Below are 20080 nucleotides of genomic sequence, written 5' to 3'. Positions count from 1 at the left end.
GGATTTTCTCCCCGTTTAGAAAATAGTCTGTACATTTATTTCTACTACCAAAGTGCTTGACCATGTGTAACGTATGATAATGCATTTTGGTAAAAGGAGCAATAGTGCAGACTATTATCTAAATGAGGAGAAGGGTCAAACATAAGAGATACAGAGGGACTTAGGAGTCCTCGTGCAAGACTCCCAAAAGGTTAATTTACAGGTTGAGTCTGTGGTAAAGAAGGCAAATGCAATGTTGGCATTTATTTCAAGGGGAATGGAATATAAAAGCACGGAGATAATGCTGAAGCTTTATAAGACACTGGTCAGGCTGCACTTGTCAACAGTTTTGGACCCCGTATCTTAGAAAGAATGTGTTGTCATCGGAGAGAGTGCAGAAGAGATTCATGAGGATGATTCCAGGAATGAAGGAGTTAACATATGAGGAGCATTTATCAGCTTTAGGCTTGTACTTACTGGAATTTAGAATAATGCAAGGGGGATCTCATTGAAACTTACTGAATGTTGAAAGGACTAGATAAAGTAATGTGGAAAGGATGTTTCCTCTGGTGGGGGTATCCAGAACTAGAGGACACAGCCTCAAAATTGAGGGGCAACTTTTAGAATGGAGGAATTGTTTTAGTTGTAAATCTGTGACATGCTCTGCCCCAGACTGCGGTGCAGGCTAAGTCTGTGGTTTTACTTAAGGCGGTTGTTGATCAAAGGATATGTTGAAAGGGCAGGTGTATGGGGTTGAGTGGAATCTGGGATGAGCCATGATGGAATGGTGGAGCAGACTCGATGGGCTGAATGGCCTAATTCTGCTCCTATGTCTTATAATCTATACAGTATAACATCAAGAGGTTGATATTGGACTGTGTCAAACACTAAGGCTCAGGACAGGGTGGGTTACTGGTGTCATGGGTTTGGAAGGAACATCATTCTATGTTGTTTGATGCTTTTTATTTTCCTCAGGGATATGAAGGGGATCGGATCAGTGTTCACAGCTCTGCTAAAAGCCCATATGGCTCCTCCCTGAGTCTCCGGAATCTGAACAACTCTGCCCTCAGCAAGAAGGGCAAACGGAAAAGTATTCTTGAAGACACCATTGAGGAAGGCCCAAGTAAGGCCAACTGTGGCTTTAATTTGTTCATCTTAATACAAACGTTGAGTAAATTTCATAACTTCAGATAAAGCTTTAGTGACCCTCTGTTGTAAAGTGTGTGATACTCAATAATAGCTGACACAAGCATCATTGGAAGCTCTCCATATCTTCTATCTATCTTTATCTCTCTCTTCAATCCTCCCCTCTCTCTTTCCCGTCCCCCTCTCTCTTTCCCGTCCCCCTCACTCTCTCTCATCCCCCTCGCTTTCTCCTTCCCACCCTCTCTACCCTACCATTATCTCTCTCTCTCTCTCTCTCTCTCTCTCTCTCTCTCTCTCTCTCTGTCTTTCACTCACGCTCTCTCTCTCTCGCCTCAGAAGGCTGTTGTCCGTGAGCAGTAATGCGTTAGGCTGGAGCTCATGGGTTAGAGTCATTATTGCTTTGCTGGCCAGCATTACTTGGGTTGAACAACAAAGAAAAGAGAAATTCATGGTAGTGAAGGAGATAGACAAGAAACATTCTGATTGGTCGAGGTAGACAGGGAGGAGGTGGTCAGAAATGTAAAGGAAACACTCTGACTGGTGGAGGTGAACAGCAATGGAGATGATAGGACCTGGACGTGGAAACACTGACAGGTGAATATGACAGGGATGGAGCTGGTCAGAGCTGTAAGGGAAACTATGACTGGTGGAGGTCAACAGGAATGGGGATGGTCGGAGATGTAAGGGAAACACTCTGACTGGTGGAGATGTACAGCGATGAAGATAGCCAGTGATGGATGGAAGACACCATAACTGGTGAGATAGACAGAGATTGTGGTGGACAGGAAAACACTTTGATTAGTGGAGACAGGCAGGGATGGAGACGGTTGAAGATGGAGGGGAAACACTCTGACTGGTGCAGGTGGACATGGATGGAGATGGTAGGTGATGGGGAAAATTCTCTGACTGGTGGAGAAGGGCAGGGATAGAGATGGTAGGAGATGGACAGGAAGACATCATGACTGCTGAGATGGATGGGGAAATGCTCTAGTTGGTGAGATGTACGGGCAAACACTCTAAATAGTGGAGGTGGATAAAGTTGGGGATGGTAGGAGATGTATATGGATAGAGATGGGAGGAGATGGACAGGGATGAAAATAGTAGGAGAATAATGGGAAAACACTGACTGGTGGAGTTGGACAATGATGGAAATGGTAGGAGATGGACAGGGAGGAGATGTTGGGAGATGGGAAAAACTGATGGATGGAGATGGTGGGAGATGAGGGGAAAAACTGATGGATGAAGATGGTGAGATGAGGGAAACTGATGGATGGAGATGATGTACAGGGATGGGGATGGTTGGAAATGCAAGGGAAACTCTGACAGGTGGAGATGTACAGGAATGGGGATGGTGGGAGATGGAAGGGAAACTGACTGGTGGAGATGTGCAAGAATGGGGATGGTGGGAGATGGGGGAAACACTGATGGATGAAGATGGTGAGAAACGGGGGAAAAACACTGATGGATGGAGATGGATCGGGATGGAGATCGTCGGAGATTGATGGGAAAGCACTGACTGGTGGAGATGGAGAGTGATGGACATGGTGGGAGAATGGGGAAAATCAATGATGGGTGGAGGTGGACATGGATGGAGATGGTGGAGAAGGGGGAAACACTGATGGGTGTTATATATTGAGGTGGTACAGGATAAACTAGAAATCTTTCTGGGGAGATAGACAGTGATAGTGATGGTCAGACATGGACTGGGATACACTTTATTTGATGAGCTGGATGGGGAAACACTCTGGTGTAGATGAACAGGGATGGACACGTTAGGAGACGGATTGGAAAAACACTGGTGAAGATGGATAATGATGGGGATGGTAGGAGATGGGGAAATCACTCTGGTTAGTGGAGATGGTCAGGGATGGAGACAGATGGAGAAGGACGAAAAAATGCCCTGACTGTTGAGATGGGTAAGATCATAAGATCATGAGATTTAGGAGCAGAAGTAGGCCATTTGGCCCAATGAGTCTGTTCTGCCATTCAATCATGGGCTGATCCAATTCTTCCAGTCATCCCCACTCCCCTGCTTTCACCCCATACCCTTTGATGCCCTGGCTAATCAAGAACCTATCTATCTCTGCCTTAAATACATCTGATGACTTGGCTTCCACAGCTACGTGGCAATAAATTCCACAGATTTACCACCCTCTGACTAAAGTAATTTCTCCGCATCTCTGTTCTAAATGGACATCGTTCAATCCTGAAGTTGTGCCCTCTTGTCCTAGACTCCCCATATAACTTTGCCATATCTAATCTGTTCAGGCCTTTTAACATTCAGAATGTTTCTATGAGATCCCCCCTCATTGTCCTGAGATCCAGGGAATACAGCCCAAGAGCTGCCAGACGTTCCTCATATGGTAACCCTTTCATTCCTGGAATCATTCTTGTGACTCTTTTCTGAACCAACTCCAATGTCAGTATATCCTTTCTAAAATAAGGAGCCCAAAACTGCACACAATACTCCAAGAATAATCTCACGAGTACCTTATAGAGCCTCAACATCACACCCCTGCTCTTAGATTCTATACCTCTAGAATTGAATGCCAATATATTGCATTCACCTTCTTCACCACCGACTCAGCCAGGAGGTTAACCTGGAGGCTATCCTGCACAAGGACTCCCAAGTCCTTTGCATCTCTGCATTTTGAATTCTCTCCCCATCTAAATAATAGTCTGCCCATTAATTTCTTACTTGCTACTTCTTTGCCCATTCCCCTAAACTATCTAAGCCTCTCTGCAGGTTCTCTGTTTCCTCAACACTACCCGCTTCGCCAGCTATCTTTGTATCATCGGCAAATTTAACCACAAATCCATTAATCCCATAGTCCAAATCATTGACATACATCATAAAAAGCAGTGGTCCCAACACTGACCCCAGTGGAACTCCAGTGGTAACTGGCAGCCAGCCAGAATAGGATCCCTTTATTCCCACTCTCTGTTTTCTGCCGATCAGCCAGTGCTCCACCCATGCTAGTAACTTCCCTGTAATTCCATGAGCTCTTATCTTGCTAAGCAGCCTCATGCACGGCACCTTCTGAAAGGCCTTCTGAAAATCCAAGTACACCACATCTACTGCATCTTTTGTCTACCCTGCTTGTAATTTCCTCAAAGAATTACAGTAGGTTTGTCAGGCAAGATTTTCCTTTCAGGAAACCATGCAGACTTTGGTCTATCTTGTCATGTGCCTCCAGGTACTCCATAATCTCATCCCTAACTATCGATTCCAAAACCTTAGACGTGTATAAGATGATGAGAGGCATTGATCGTGTGGTTAGTCAGAAGCTTTTTCCCAGGGCTGAAATGGCTGCCAGAAGAGGACACAGGTTTAAGGTGCTGGGGAATAGGTACAGAGGAGATGGTGATTGTTGGAGGTGGACAGCTTGTTGTTGAGCCGACTAGGGGATTGGCTGCACTGGATTGGGTGTTGTGCAATGATCTGGAGGTAATAAGAGAGCTTAAGGTTAAGGAACCCTTAGGGAACAGTGATCACAATATGGTTGAATTCACTTTGAAATTTGAAATGCTGTTCATTTTCTGTTCTCAGCCTCAACAATTTTAATCTTGCTGCAAGCTTTAATTGGCTCTGGATAATGGAGCTGACCATGGGTTTGTGTTCTGCCATCACACTTCCAGCAATGGCCACCCCAGCTCTATGTGCACTCTCAGGGTCTGGTTTGCCAAATCCCTCAGGAGATCGCAGAAGTGCCAGATCGTTTAGTCGGCTCAAAAGTACACCCTTAAAAGGGAATTACATGCGGCAGACAGCAGCAATCGCAGTTCAGAAGAAGCATATCTACTAGAGTACCTAGTAATTTTGTGAGTTGTCTGCAAAACATTACTGTAGGGTCACTAGTGTCTTCTTATTTATATGTCTGTCCTGCCGAACGGTCTAGGCCCGAAACGTCGACTGTACTCTCTTCCTTCGAAGCAACCTGACCTGCTGAGTTCCTCCAGCATTTGGTGTGCATTACTTGGATTTCCAGCATCTGCAGATTTTGTCATTTAATATTTATATTATTTGTGTTTTTTAATTATGATTGTGTTTTATCTTATTGTGTTACTTTTTGTGCTGCATCAGACTAGGAGTAACAATTATTTTGTTCTCCCTTACACTTGTGTACTGGAAATGACATTAAACAATCTTGAGTCCTGTTGATGAGAGTTCATAGTTGGTGTTCAAAACACACGGTAAACACATCCTTTTGCCACTTGTGTCCACAGCCATCCCCTACCAAATCTCCATCACCACTGGCCCGGAACGAGACGCAGGTACCACCAGCCGAGCTTACATCATCATCATGGGGCCACAGAAGGTTCACACCGCTCGGATGTGGCTCCAACTTCCTGAAGGCAGGAATGGATTTAAGCCCGGGTCAGTGGAAAAGTTCCAAATGATGGGTTTGGATGTTGGAGACATCAAGAAAATTGAGGTGAGCTTTGTCAGTGATTTCTACCCTGTGGGAAGTGAACATTGTTCACCTGTACAGTAATACAGGCTGAACAATGTTCACCTGTATAATAACGTCAGCTGATCAATGTCCGCCTATACGGCAAAACCAGTTGAATATTGTCCCTACTGTGTGCCGAACATGTCACTACCTTAGAAATTACTAGGTTTACCTATAGCCCTCTATTTTTTCGAAGCTCCAGGTACCTATCCAGGAGTCTCTTAAAAGACCCTATCGTATCCACCTCCACCACTGTTGCCTGTAGCCCATTCCACGCACTCACCACTCTCTGAGTAAAAAAACTTACCCCTGACATCTCCTCTGTTCCTATTCCCCAGCATCTTAAACCGGGTACTCTTGTGGCAACCATTTCAGCCCTGGGAAAAAGCCTCTGACTATCCACATGATCAATGCCTCTCATCATCTTGTACACCTCTATCAGGTCACCTCTCATCCTCTGTCGCTCCAAGGAGAAAAGGCCGTGTTCACTCAACCTGTTTTCATAAGGCATGCTCCCCAATCCAGGCAACATCCTTGTAAATCTCCTTGCACCCTTTCTATGGCTTCCACATTCTTCCTGTAGAGAGATGACTGAAATGAGCACAGTACTCCAAGTGGGGTCTGACTAGGGTCCTATATAGCTGCAACATTACGTTTTGGCTCCTAAATTCAATTCCACAATTAATGAAGGCCAATACTCTGTACGCCTTCTTAACCACAGAGTCAACCTGCGCAGCTGCTTTGAGTGTGCTATGGACTTGGACCCCAAGATCACTCTGATCCTCCACACTGCCAAGAGTCTTACCATTAATGCTATATTCTGCCATCATATTTGACCTACCAAAATGAACCACTTCACACTTATCTGGGTTGATTTGTTAAATTTGTTAATTTACATGTGAAAATATCACTTATCTGTTGTGTGTGTGAGTTATATGGACTGCTTGGGGCACCTTGGTCTGCAGGAAAGTGGTTTTGTTTGTTGGTGTACATGAGTACAGCTGAATGACAATAGACAACAGACATTAGGTGCAGGAGTAGACCATTCGGCCCTTCAAGACAGCACCGCCATTCACTGTGATCATGGCTGATTATCCACAATCCACAAGTACCCCGTTCCTGCCTTCTCCCCATATCCCTTGACTCCGCTATCTTTAAGAGCTCTATCTAACTCTTTCTTGAAAACATCCAGAGAATTGGCCTCCACTGCCTTCTGAGGCAGAGCATTCCACAGATCCACAACTCTCTGGGTGAAAAAAGTTTTCCTCAACTCCGTTCTAAATGGCCTACCCCTTATTCTTAAACTGTGTCTTCTGTTTCTGGACTCCCCCAACATCAGGAACATGTTTCCTGCCTCTAGCATGTCGAATCCCTTAATAATCTTATATGTTTCAATCAGATCCCCTCTCATCCTTCTAAATTCCAGTGTATACAAGCCTAGTCGCTCCAATCTTTCAACCTATGACAGTCCTGCCATCCCGGGAATTAATCTTGTGAACCTTTGCTGTACTCCCTTAATAGCAAGAATGTCCTTCCTCAAATTTAGAGACCAAAACTGCACACAATACTCCAGGTGTGGTCTCACCAGGGCCCTGTACAACTGCAGAAGGACCTCTTTGCTCCTATACTCAACTCCCCTTGTTATGAAGGCCAACATGCCATTAGCTTTCTTCACTGCCTGCTGTACCTGTATGCTTATTTTCAGTGACTGATGTACAAGGACACCTAGATCTTGTTGTACTTCCCCTTTTCCTAACTTGACATCATTCAGATAGTAATCTGCCTTCCTGTTCTTGCCACCAAAATGGATAATCTATCATTTATCCACATTAAACTGCATCTGCCATGCATCAGCCCACTCACCCAACCTGTCCAAGTCACCCTGCATTCTCCTAGCATCCTCCTCATATTTCACACTGCCACCCAGCTTTGTGTCATCTGCAAGAAACTGAAACTGAACTTGAACTTAAACCCTAACAGGAGGGAACAAAGGACTTCATAACACCTGAAAGATGAGCTATTCTACGACTGGTAAATGTTAACTCCACAGATGCTGCTATACCTGCTAAGTATTTACAGTTCTTTGTTTTATTTCAGAAACAACCCAGACTGTGTCCCAGTGCTTGGTCAATGTCATTCATGAATTCTTGCATGGTCCAAGTCTGCCTGTTATCCCTCCTACATTTTACCATTACCTGTACTTCCAAATCACTCTGAGATATGCGGAAGTTGTGGATGTTCAAGTTTAATTGTCATTCAACCATACCCATGAATACAGCCAAATGAAACAGTGTTCCTCTGGGGCCAGAGTGCAAAACCAAGTACCACCAGTCACACACAGTACACAGCACATAGAATATGTATAATTGTAACAGCAGAAAAACATGCAGTTACAAAAAAATCTAAAAAAAATAACCAAGCCCAAGTCCCTGAGTGTAATACCCTGTAGATTGGTGGTGTGTGCATATTGTCCTGGAGCCATGTTAATGCAAACTTTATCACAGAAACATAGAAAACCTACAGTGCAATACAGGTCCTTGGGCCCACAAAGCTGTGCGGAACATGTCCTTACCTTAGAACTACCTAGGCTTACCCATAGCCCTCTATTTTTCTAAGCTCCATGTACCTATCCAGAAGTCTCTTACCCTATTGTTCCGCCTTCACCACCACTGCCGGCAGCCCATTCCACACATTCACCACTCTCTGCGTTAATAAAAAAAAACTACCCCTGACATCTCCTCTGTACCTACTTCTAAGCACCTTTAAACTATGCCCTCTCGTGCTAGCCATTTCAGCCCTGGGAAAAAGCCTTTGCCTATCCACACGATCAATGCCTCTCATTATCTTGTGCACCTCTATCAGGTCACCTCTCATCCTCCATCACTCCAAGGAGAAAAGGCTGAGTTCACTCAACCTTTTCTCATAAGGCATGCTCCCCAATCCAGGCAACAACTTTGTAAATCACCTCTGCACCCTTTCTATGGTTTCCACATCTTTCCTGTAGTGAGGTGACCAGAACTGAGCAGTGGGGTCTGACCAGGGACATGTATAGCTGCAACTTTACCTCCTGGCTCTTAAACCCAATCCCACGATTGATGAAGGCCAATGCACTGTATGCCTTCTTAACCATAGAGTCAACTTGCACAGCAGCTTTGAGTGTCCTGTGGTCTCAAACCTCAAGATCCCTCTGACCCTCCACACTGCCAAGAGTCCTTCCATTAATGCTATATTCTGCCATCATATTTGATCTACCAAAATGAACCACTTCACATTTACCTGAATTGAACTTCATCGGCCACTTCTCAGCCCAGTTTTACATCCTATCAATGTCCCGTTGTAATCTCTGACAGCCCTCCACACTGTCCACAACACCCCCAACCTTTGTGTCATCAGCAAACTTACTAACCCATCCCTCCACTTCCTCATCCAGGTCATTTATAAAAATCACAAAGAGTAGGAGTCCCAGAACAGATCCCTGAGGCACACCACTGGTCACCAACTGCCATGCAGAATATGACCCATCTACAACCACTCTTTGCCTTCTGTGAGCAAGCCAGTTCTGGATCAACAAAGCAATGTCCCCTTGGATCCCATGCCTCATTACTTTCTCAATAAGCCTTGCATGGGGTACCTTATCAAATGCCTTGCTGAAATCCATATAAACTACATCTACGGCTCTACCTTCATCAATGTGTTTAGTCATATCCTCAAAAAATTCAATCAGGCTCATAACACACGGCCTGCCTTTGGCAAAGCTATGCTGACTATTCCTAATTATATTATGCCTCTCCAAATGTTCATAAATCCTGCCTCTCAGGATCTTCTCCATCAACTTACCAACCACTGAGGTAAGACTCACTGGTCTATAATTTCCTGGGCTATCTCTACTCCCTTTCTTGAATAAGGAAACTACATCCACAACCTCCAGTCCTCCAGAACCTCTCCTGTCCCATTTGTTGATGCAAAGATCAAAACCAGAGGCTCAGCAATCTCCTCCCTTGCCTCCCACAGTAGCCTGGGGTACATCCCATCCAGTCCCAGTGACTTTTCCAACTTGATGCTTTCCAAAAGCTCTAGTACATCCTCTTCCTTAATATCTACATGCTCAAGCTTTTCAGTCTGCTGCAAGTTATCTCTACAATCACCAAGATTCTTTTCCGTAGTGAATACTGAAGCAAAGTATTCATTAAGTACCTCTGCTATTTCCTCCAGTTCCATACACACTTCCCTTTGTCACACTTGATAGCTCCTATTTTCTCACACCTTATCCTCTTGCTCTTCACATACTTGTAGAATGCCTTGGGGTTTTCCCTTGATTCTGTCCGCCAAGGCCTTCTCATGGATCCTTCTGGCTCTCCTAATTTCATTCTTAAGCTCCTTCCTGCTTGCCTTATAATCTTCTGGATCTCTATCACTACAACTAGTTTTTGAACCTTTCGTAAGCTCTTCTTTTCTTCTTGACTAGATTTAAAACAGCCTTTTTACACCATGGTTCCTGTACCCTACCAACCTTTCCCTGTCTCATTGGAATGTACCTATGCAGAACCCCACGCAAATATCCCCTGAACATTTGCCACATTTCTTCCATATGTTTCCCTGAGAACATCTGTTTCCAATTTATGCTTCGAAGTTCCTGCCTGATAGCTTCATATCTCCCTTACTCCAATTAAACATTTCCCTAACTTGTCTGTTCCTATCCCTCTCCAGTGCTATGGTAAAGGAGATAGAATTGTGATCACTATCTCCAAAATGTTCTCCCACTGAGAGACCTGACACCTGACCAGGTTCATTTCCCAATACCAGATCAAGTACAGCCTCTCCTCTTGTAGGCTTATCTACAAGAGGAACCTTCCTAAACACACCTAACAAACACCACCCCATCTAAAACCCTCACTCTAGGAGCATGCCAATCAATATTTGGGAAATTAAAATCTCCCACAACAACCCTGTTATTATTACACATTAGCAGAATCTGTCTCCCTATCTGCTCCTCGATGTCCCTGTTGCTATTGGGTGGTCTATAAAAAAAACACCCAGTAGAGTTATTGACCCCTTCCTGTTCCTAACTTCCACCCACAGAGACTCTGTAGACAACCCCTCCATGACTTCCTCCTTTTCTGCAGCCGTGACACTATCCCTGATCAACAGTGCCATGCCCCCACCTCTTTTGCCTCCCTCCCTATCCTTTCTGAAATATCTCAAGCCTGGCACTTGAAGTAGCCATTCCTGCCCCTGAACCATCCAAATCTCTGTAATGGCCACATCATCATAGCTCCAAGTGCTGATCCACGCTCTAAGCTCATCTGCTTTGTTCATTATACTCCTTGCTTTAAAATAGACACATCTCAAATCATCATGTCTGAGTGCATCCCTTCTCTATCACCTCCCTATCCTCCCTTTTTCACTGTCTCCAAACTTTCTCTATTTGTGAGCCAACTTCCTCTTCCCCAGTCTCTTCAGTTTGGTTCCCGTCCCCCAGCAATACTGGTTTAAACTCTTCCTAGTAGCCTTAGCAAAACTCCCCGCCAGGATATTGTAGTGAACTACATATACCTGTCTGGACACGCCCCCCCCCCCCCCCGCTGACTGCTCCTGTGGCTCCTCCCACAGACCCCGGTATAAAGGCGATTGAGGCCTAAGCCTGCCCTCAGTCTCCAGGATGTAGTATGGTGGTCAATTGCTGCTTGTTGCTTGTTCTTTCTTCCAGTCAATAAGAGCCAATATCTCGCCTCACGTCTCGGAGAGTTATTGATGGTGCATCAGATATTGGTCCCCCTGGGATTCAAGTGCAACCCATCCTTTTTGTACAGGTCACACCTGCCCCAAAAGAGGTCCCAATGACCCAGAAATCTGAATCCCTGCCCCCTGCTCCAATCCCTCAGCCACGCATTTATCGTGCCCTTTCTCTGTCTGACCAAACAGCTGGGTCACGATGGCGCGACCCCAGAGAGCTGCTGGCTAGTGGATGAAATGGAGATCACCGTGCCCACCAAAGGCATCATGTACATCTTTCAGTGCAAGTGCTGGCTGGCCAGGGACCGAGGGGATGGGCTGACAGCGAGGGTCTTCAGCATTCTTGATGCAGAAACTATCCAAGTTGGCCAGAAGGTAAGGGTTGTTGTGCATCTTCTCAGGACTTGTCTCAGATTTACATGCTCAGCCTCTATCAGATAGACTATGCAGGCACATTGGGCTTCATAAATCAACGGACTGAGTACAGAAGAGGGTTGTTATGCTGAAGTTGTATAAGACACTGGTGAGGCCTATTTTGGAGTACTGTATGCAGTTCTGGTCCTACCTACAGGAAAGATGTCAATAAGATTGAAGGAGTGCAGAGAAAATTTACAAGAATGTGCTGATATTTGAGCACCTTAGTTATAGGGAAAGGTTAAGTAGATTAGGACTTTATTCCCTGGAGCGTAGGTGAATGAGGGTCCTGCTGAAGGGTCTCGGCCTGAAACCTTGACTGTACTTTTTTCCATAGACGTTGCCTGGCCTGCTGAGTGCCTCCAGCATTTTGTGTGTGCTGCTCGGATTTCCAACATCTTCAGATTTTCTCTTGTTTGTGAGAATGAGGGGAGATTTGACAGGTATACAAAATTATGAGGGGTATAGATTGGGTATATGTAAGTAGACATTTTCCACTGAGGTGGGTGAGATTAGAACTAGAGGTCATAGGTTTCTAATAAAAGGTGAAATATCTAGAGGAAATATTTTAGGGAAAGCTGAGAAGGAACTTTTTCACTCCGAGGGTGGTGCGAATGTGGAATAGGCTGCCAGCAGAAGTGGTGGATGCGTCTTTGTTCTCAACATTTCAGAGAAGTTTGGAAGTGAACATGGATGGGAGGGCTATGGCTTGGTGCAATTTAATGAAGCTAAGCAGATTAATAGTTTGGCATGGACTAGATGGGCCAAAGGGCCTGTTTCTGTGCTGTAATGCTCTATGACTCTATGATATGGACTCCAAATAGGAATAATGCAGATAGAGCATACAGAAGAGAAATGATTGATAATGGCAAAATTCACTGGTTCTATTTGGTATTTGTCAGGATTCAAGAATATTTTATGTCATTTCCAGTACACAACTGTAAAGGAGAACAAAATAATTGTTACTCTGATCTAGTACAGCACAAAAAAAATGATAAAGACCACAATAATAAAAAATACAATAAATACATAAGATAGCTTATATACATAGAATGATTGTCCATAAAGTGACACAAGGCTGCACATAAGGTAACTAACAGGAAATAGTGGGTGGAGTTAATGGGTGGAGGTGTTGATCAGTCTTACTGCTTGGAGAAAGTAACTGTTTTTGAGTCTGGTGGTTGTGGTGAGGATGCTATGTAGCCTCTCCCCTGATGGGAGTGGGACAAGCAGTCTAAGCTCAGGGTAGGTGGAATGCTTCATTATGCTACAAAGAGTTTACAGTAAATGTAATTGTTGACCAGGTGCCTTATGAAGTAACTGTTGTCACTGGTGACACTCCAAGTGCAGGAACTGATGCCAACATTTACATGTCAGTCTTTGGGGCCAATGGGACAACGGAGGAGATGCTCCTTGAGAAGAATGGTGACAGGTGAGTTCAAACTTTCAGAAGTCTAGTGCTTCACATCAGCCGTGGTTTCCCCTCACTTTATAATCCATATTGCCATTGTTGGAGCACACCTATACAACTCATCACGTGGTATATTGTAACTGCCACTTTACTGTGGCCACAATCATCAACTGAGAAGAACAAGAATCCTAGTGAACACAGCCTTCCGGGGGCTGTTACCAACAAAATAATTTCTGCCATTTCTCAAGGGTCTTGTCCTGAAACATCAGCTGTTTATTCCCCTCCGTAGATGCTGCCTGACCTCCTGAGTTCCTCCAGCATGTTGTGTGCTCTGCAGAATTTCTTATGTTTACGTCCGTCATGGGCACGAGCATCCATACCATCGAGAACATCTTCAAAAGACGAAGCCTGTAAAAGGTAGCATCCATCACCCAGGACTTGCTCTCTTCTCATTGCTGCCATCAGGGAGGAAGTACAGAAGCCTGAAGACACACACTCAACACTTCAGCATTAGCTTCTTCCGCTCTGCCATCAGATTTCTGAACAATGGACCCATGAACTGTACACTACTGTTTTCTGGGGTTTTTGCTCTATTTATCAAACTTCAAAAAGTTCAAAGTAACTGGGTTACCATCAAGCGAGGGAAGGGGAAAGGGCAGGTAGTGTAGGGTTTCCCTGTGGCCATTCCCCTCCAAAGCAGGTATACCGATTTGGATACTGTTGGGGGGGGGGGGAATGGCTTACCTGGGACAAGCTGCAGCAGCCGGATCTCTGGCACTGTCTGGTTCTGCAGTGCAGAAGGGAGGGAGGAAGAAGAGGAGAGCGGTAGTGATAGGGGACTCCATAGTCAGGGGTACAGACAGGAGATTCTGTGGTCATGACAGAGACTCCCGGATGGTTTGTTGCCTCCCAGGTGCCAGAGTCAGGGATGTCTCTGATCGAGTGCACAGCATTCTGAGGTGGGAGGATGATCAGCCAGATGTCGTGGTACACATCGGTACCAATGACATAGGTAGAAAGAGTCAGGAGGTCCTGAAGAGTGAGTACAGAGAGTTTGGTAGGAAGTTGAAAAACAGAACCTCGAGGGATTGCTACCTGTGCCACGTGCCAGTGAGGGTAAGAGTAGGATGCTCTGGCAGATGAACACGTGGCTGAGAAACTGGTGTAGGGGGCAGGGTTTCAGATTTCTATATCATTGGGATCTCTTCTGGGGCAGGTGGGACCTGTACAAGAGAGACGGGTTACACCTGAACTACAAGGGGACCGATACACTTGCAGGGAGGTTTGCTAGTGTTATTGGGGAGGGTTTAAACTAGATTTGCAGGGGGATGGGAACCAGAGTGCCAGAGTAGATAGTGGAACAGGGGTAAAAATACATGATGTTAGTAGTTCATGCAAAGTCACAAATAGTAAGTTTGTGTGTGGTGGTAATAATCTTCTGAGGTGTGTATATTTCAATGCGAGGAGTATTGTGGGAAAGGCAGACGAGCTGAGGTCCTGGATTGACACATGGAATTATGACATCATAGCCATTACTGAAATTTGGCTACAGGAGGGGCAGGACTGGCAGCTCAATGTTCCAGGGTTCCGAAGTTTCAGACGTGATAGAGGCAGAGGGATGAAGGGTGGGGGATGGCTTTGCTAGTCAGGGAAAATATTACAGCAGTGCTTCAGCAGGACAGATTAGAGGGCTTGTCTACTGAGGCCATATGGGTGGAGCTGAGAAACAGGAAAGGTATGACCACATTAATAGGGTTGTATTATAGGCCACCCAATAGTCAGCGAGAATTGGAGGAGCAAATCTGCAGAGAGATAACAGACAACTGCAGGAGACAGAAAATGTGATTGTGGGGGATTTTAATTTTCCACACATTGATTGGGACTGCCATACTGTTAAAGGTCTAGATGGGTTAGAGTTTGTAAAATGTGTTCAGGAAAAGTTTTCTAAATCAATATATAGATGTATCAACTAGGGAGGATGCAATATTAAATCTCCTATTAGGAAATGAGTTAGGGCAGGTGACAGAAGTGTGTGTAGGGGAACACTTTGGTTCCAGTGATCATAATGTCATTAGTTTCAACTTGATCATGGATAAAGATAGATCTGGTCCTTGGGTTGAAGTTCTGAACTGGAAAAAGGCCAAATTTGAAGAAATGAGAAAGGATCTAAAAAGCGTAGATTGGGACAGGTTGTTCTTTGGCAAAGAAATGATTGGTAAGTGGGAGGTCTTCAAAGGAGAAATTTTGAGAGTGCAGAGTTTGTATGTTCCTATCAGGGTTAAAGACAAAATGAATAAGAATAAAGAACCTTGGTTCTCGAGGGATATTGGAACTCTGATAAAGAAGAAGAGAGAGATGTATAACATGTATAGGCAACAGGGAGGAAATAAGATGCTTGAGGAGTATAAAAAGAGTAAGAAAATACTTAAGAAAGAAATCAGGAGGGCTAAAAGAAGACATGAGGTTGCTTTGGCAGTCAGGGTGAAGGATAATCCTAAGATGTTCTACAGGTATGTTAAGAACAAGAGGATAGTAAGGGATAAAATTGGTCCTCTTGAAGATCAGAGTGGTTGGCTATGTATGGAACCAAAAGAAATGGGAGAGATATTAAATGGGTTTTTTGCACCTGTATTTACTAAGGAAACTGGAATGGAGTCTATGGAAACAAGGCAAACAAGTAGGGAGGTCATGGAACTTCTGCAGATTAAAGAGGAGGAGGTGCTTGCTGTCTTGATGCAAATTAGAGTAGGTAAATCCCCAGGACCTGACAGGGTATTCCCTCGGACCTTGAAGGAGACTAGTGTTGAAATTGCAGGGGCCCTGGCAGAAATATTTAAAATGTTGATATCCATGGGTCAAGTGCCGGAGATTGGAGGATAGCTGATGTAGTTCCGTTGTTTAAAAACGGCTCAAAAAGTAAGCCGGGAAATTATAGGCTGGTAAGTTTGACATCGGTAGTAGGTAAATTATTGGAAGGAATACTAACAGATAGGATCTACAAGTATTTGAATAGACAGGGACTTATTAGAAAAAGTCAGCATGGCTTTGTGTGTGGTAGGTCATGTTTAACCAATCTGTTAGAGTTTTTCAAGGAAGTTACCAGGAAAAGTGGATGAAGGGAAGGCAGTGGATGTTGTATACATGGACTTCAGTAAGGCCCTCATGGGAGGTTAGTTAGGAAGATTCAGTCGCTAGTTATACATGGAGAGGTAGTAAATTGGTTTAGACATTGGCTCAATGGAAGAAGCCAGAGAGTGGTAGTGGAGGATTGCTACTCTGAGTGGAGGCCTGTGACCAGTGGTGTGCCACAGGGATCAGTGCTGGGTCCATTGTTACTTGTCATCTATATCAATGATCTGGATGATAATGTGGCAATTTGGATCAGCAAATTTGCTGATGATACAAAGATTGGAGGTGTAGTGGACAGTGAGGAAGGTTTTCAAAGCTTGCAGAGGGATTTGGACCAGTTGGAGGAATGGGCTGAAAAATGGCAGATGGAGTTTAATGCGGACAAGTGTGAGCTATTGCACTTCAGAAGGTCAAACCAAGGTGGAACATACAAGGTAAGTGGTAGGACACTGAGGAGTGCAGTAGAACAGAGGGATCTGGGAGTACAGATACATAATTCCCTAAAAGTGGTGTCACAGATAGATAGGGTCGTAAAGAGAGCTTTTGGTACTTTGGCCTTTATAAATCAAAGTATTGAGTATAAGAGTTGGAATGTTATAGTGAGGTTGTGTACGACATTGGTGAGGCTGAATTTGGAGTATTATGTGCAGTTTTGGTCACCAAATTACAGGAAGGATATTAATAAGGTTGAAAGAGTGCAGAGAAGGTTTACAAGGATGTTGCCGGGACTTAAGAAACTAAGTTACAGAGAAAGGTTGAATAAGTTAGGGCTTTATTCCCCGGAGCGTAGGAGAATGAGGGGTGATTTGATAGAGGTATATGATGGGTATAGATAGAGTGAATGCAAGCAGGCCTTTTCCACTGAGGCTAGTGGAGAAAAAACCAGAGGTCATGGGTTAAGGGTGAAGGGGGAAAAGTTTAAAGGGAATATTGGGGGGGGGGCTTCTTCGCGCAGAGAGTGGTGGGAGTATGGAATGAGCTGCCAGATGAAGTGGTGAATGCGGACTCACTTTTGACATTTAAGAAAAACTTGGACAGGTATATGGATGAGAGGGGTTTGGAGGGATATGAACATCGAACATAGAATAGTACAGCACATTACAGGCCCTTCGGCCCACAATGTTGTGCCAACCCTCAAACCCTGCCTCCCATATAACCCTCCACCTTAAATTCCTCCATATACCTGTCTAGTAGTCTCTTAAACTTTACTAGTGTATCTGCCTCCACCACTGACTCAGGCAGTGCTTTCCACGCACCAACCACTCTCTGAGTGAAAAACCTTCCTATAATATCCCCCTTGAACTTCCCTCCCCTTACCTTAAAGCCATGTCCTCTTGTACTGAGCAGTGGTGCCCTGGGGAAGAGGCACTGGCTGTCCACTTTGCCTATTCCTCTTAATATCTTGTACACCTCTTTCATGTCTCCTCTCATCTTCCTTCTCTCCAAAGAGTAAAGCCCTAGCTCCCTTAATCTCTGATCATAATTCATACTCTCTAAACCAGGCAGCATCCTGGTAAATCTCCTCTGTACCCTTTCCAATGCTTCCACATCCTTCCTATAGTGAGGCGACCAGAACTGGACACAGTACTCCAAGTGTGGCCTAACTAGAGTTTTATAGAGCTGCATCATTACATCGAGTCTCTTAAACTCTATCCCTTGACTTATGAAAGCTAACACCCCATAAACTTTCTTAACTACCCTATGGCCCAGGTACAGGTCAGTGGGACTAGGCAGAAACATGATTCAGCAAAGCCAAGAAGGGTCAAAAGGCCTGTTTCTGTGCTGTAATGTTCTATGGTTCTATGGATCTAAATTTATTATCAGAGTACATACATGTCACCACATACAACCCTGAGATTCTTTTTCCTGCGGGCATACTTAGCAAAACTATAGAATAGTAACTATAAACAGGATCAATAACCAACAAACTATGCAAATGCAAATATAAATAAATAGCACTAAATAATGACCATTAGATATAGGAATGGAATTAGGCCATTTGGCCCATTTCATCTTGGCTGTTCCAATTTTCCTCTCAACATCCCTTCGTGTCCTGACAAATCAAGAATCTATCAACCTCTGCCTTAGATATACATAAGCACTTGGCCTCCACAGCATGAAATAGCAAAATAAAGAGTCCTTAAAGTGAGACCATCAGTTGTGGGAGCACCAGAAATCGAATACAATAATTACCCCTTTTGTTCAAGAGCCTGATGATTGTGGGGTAGTAACTATTCTTGAACCTGGTGGTGCAAGTCCTGAGACTCCTGTACCTTCTACCTGATGGCAGCAGTGAGAAAAGAGCATGGCCTGGGTGGTGAGGATCTTTGATGATGGATGCTGCTATTCTACAGTAATGTTTCATGTAGATGTGCTCAATGGTTGGGAGGGTTTTATTCGTGATGTACTGGGCTGAATCAACTACCTTTTGTAGGATTTTCTGTCAAAAACATTGCTGTTCCTGTAATGTGGCCAGCCAGCACACTTTCTATCACACATCTAGAGAAGTTTGCCAAGGTTTTTGATGACATGCCTGTGGTAAACTATGTATACCTGTCTGGACACGCCCCTCTGCTGACCCACAGACCCCTGTATAAAGGCGATTGGAGGCATTGCTCCCCCCCTCAGTCTCCGAGATGCTGTGCTCCGTTTTGCTGCTAATAAAAGCCTTTCGCTCACCTCCCGTCTCTGAGAGTTATTGATGGTGCATCAATGCCAAACTACTTACTTACTTAGCAAACACGAGGAAATCTGCAGATGCTGGAAATTCAACTTACTTACTTTTTACTTGTTATTTATTTATTTATTTACTTACTTACTTTTTGTACTATTTATTTAATTATATATATGTTTATTTCTTATTGAAATTTATAGCAATTACTTTTTTATGTATTTCAATGTACTACTGCTATAAAACAACAAATTTCATGAGATATCTGGGGACACAGCCACAAGATTCAGGGGAGTGGATTTAGGATGGAGATGAGGAGGAACTGCTTTTCCCAGAGCGTGGTGAATCTGTGGAATTCTCTCCTCAGTGAAATAGTTGAGGCTACCTCAGTAAATATATTTAAGACAAAGTTGGATAGATTTTTGCATAGTAGGGGAATTAAAGGTTATGGGGAAAAGGCAGGTAGGTGGAGATGAGTTTATGGCCAGATCAGCCATGATCTTATTGAATGGCAGGGCAGGCTCGATGGGCCAGATGGCCTACTCCTGCTCCTATTTCCTAGTCCAATAATATATACATTGCAGACAAGACTTTTGCCAGCACTCTCCTGAACAGACCTGTCACTGTCTCGGAAAGGAACCTCCCAGAGGCACAGTGTGGCTGTCAGCGAGAACGGAGTACAGTAGACATGATATTTGCCGTGAGGCAAGTCAAGAGAAGTGCATCGAGCAGAGCAAGCCTCTTTACCCTGTCTTCATTGACCTGACAATTTGACACTGTGAACAGGCAGGCTGTCTGGATCATCCTGAGACGTTACGGATGCCCAAAGAAATTCATGAAGATGATTCATTTGCTCCAGGACGGAATGACAGGACAGGTCCTTTGCAGTGGTGATACGTCAGCTGCATTTGCCATTTCCAATGGGGTGAAGCAGGGCTGTGTACTAGCCCCAGTCCAGTTCAATCTGTTCCTCACTTGCATGTTGTCACATGCTCTCCAAGGTCTGAAGGAGGGAGTGTACATCAGGTACTGATTGGATGGCTCTCCATACTCATTCAAGAAACCCTTTTTGCAGATGACTGTACGCTCCTGGTGCGCAAAGACAGCGATCTACAGTTGATGCTGAACAAATTCTCAGATGCT

At 44.4% G+C, this 20080-nt stretch overlaps 1 protein-coding gene across 1 annotated transcript in view; it reads left to right on the top strand.

The window, feature by feature from the left end:
• LOC140737585 (lipoxygenase homology domain-containing protein 1-like) overlaps positions 1–20080 on the top strand; it is a 394473-nt gene that overhangs the window by 312262 nt on the left and 62131 nt on the right. The window contains exons 37-40 of the mRNA XM_073064021.1: positions 955–1102; positions 5353–5561; positions 11502–11687; positions 13031–13158. Of these exons, the coding sequence (XP_072920122.1) occupies positions 955–1102; positions 5353–5561; positions 11502–11687; positions 13031–13158 (671 nt within the window). The remainder of the gene's footprint in view (positions 1–954; positions 1103–5352; positions 5562–11501; positions 11688–13030; positions 13159–20080) is intronic.

This window comes from Hemitrygon akajei, chromosome 13 (assembly GCF_048418815.1).
Source record: "Hemitrygon akajei chromosome 13, sHemAka1.3, whole genome shotgun sequence".
Lineage (NCBI taxonomy): Eukaryota > Metazoa > Chordata > Chondrichthyes > Myliobatiformes > Dasyatidae > Hemitrygon > Hemitrygon akajei.
The sequence above is the reverse complement of the archived record's forward strand: the minus strand, read 5'-3'. Positions and strand labels throughout refer to the sequence as shown.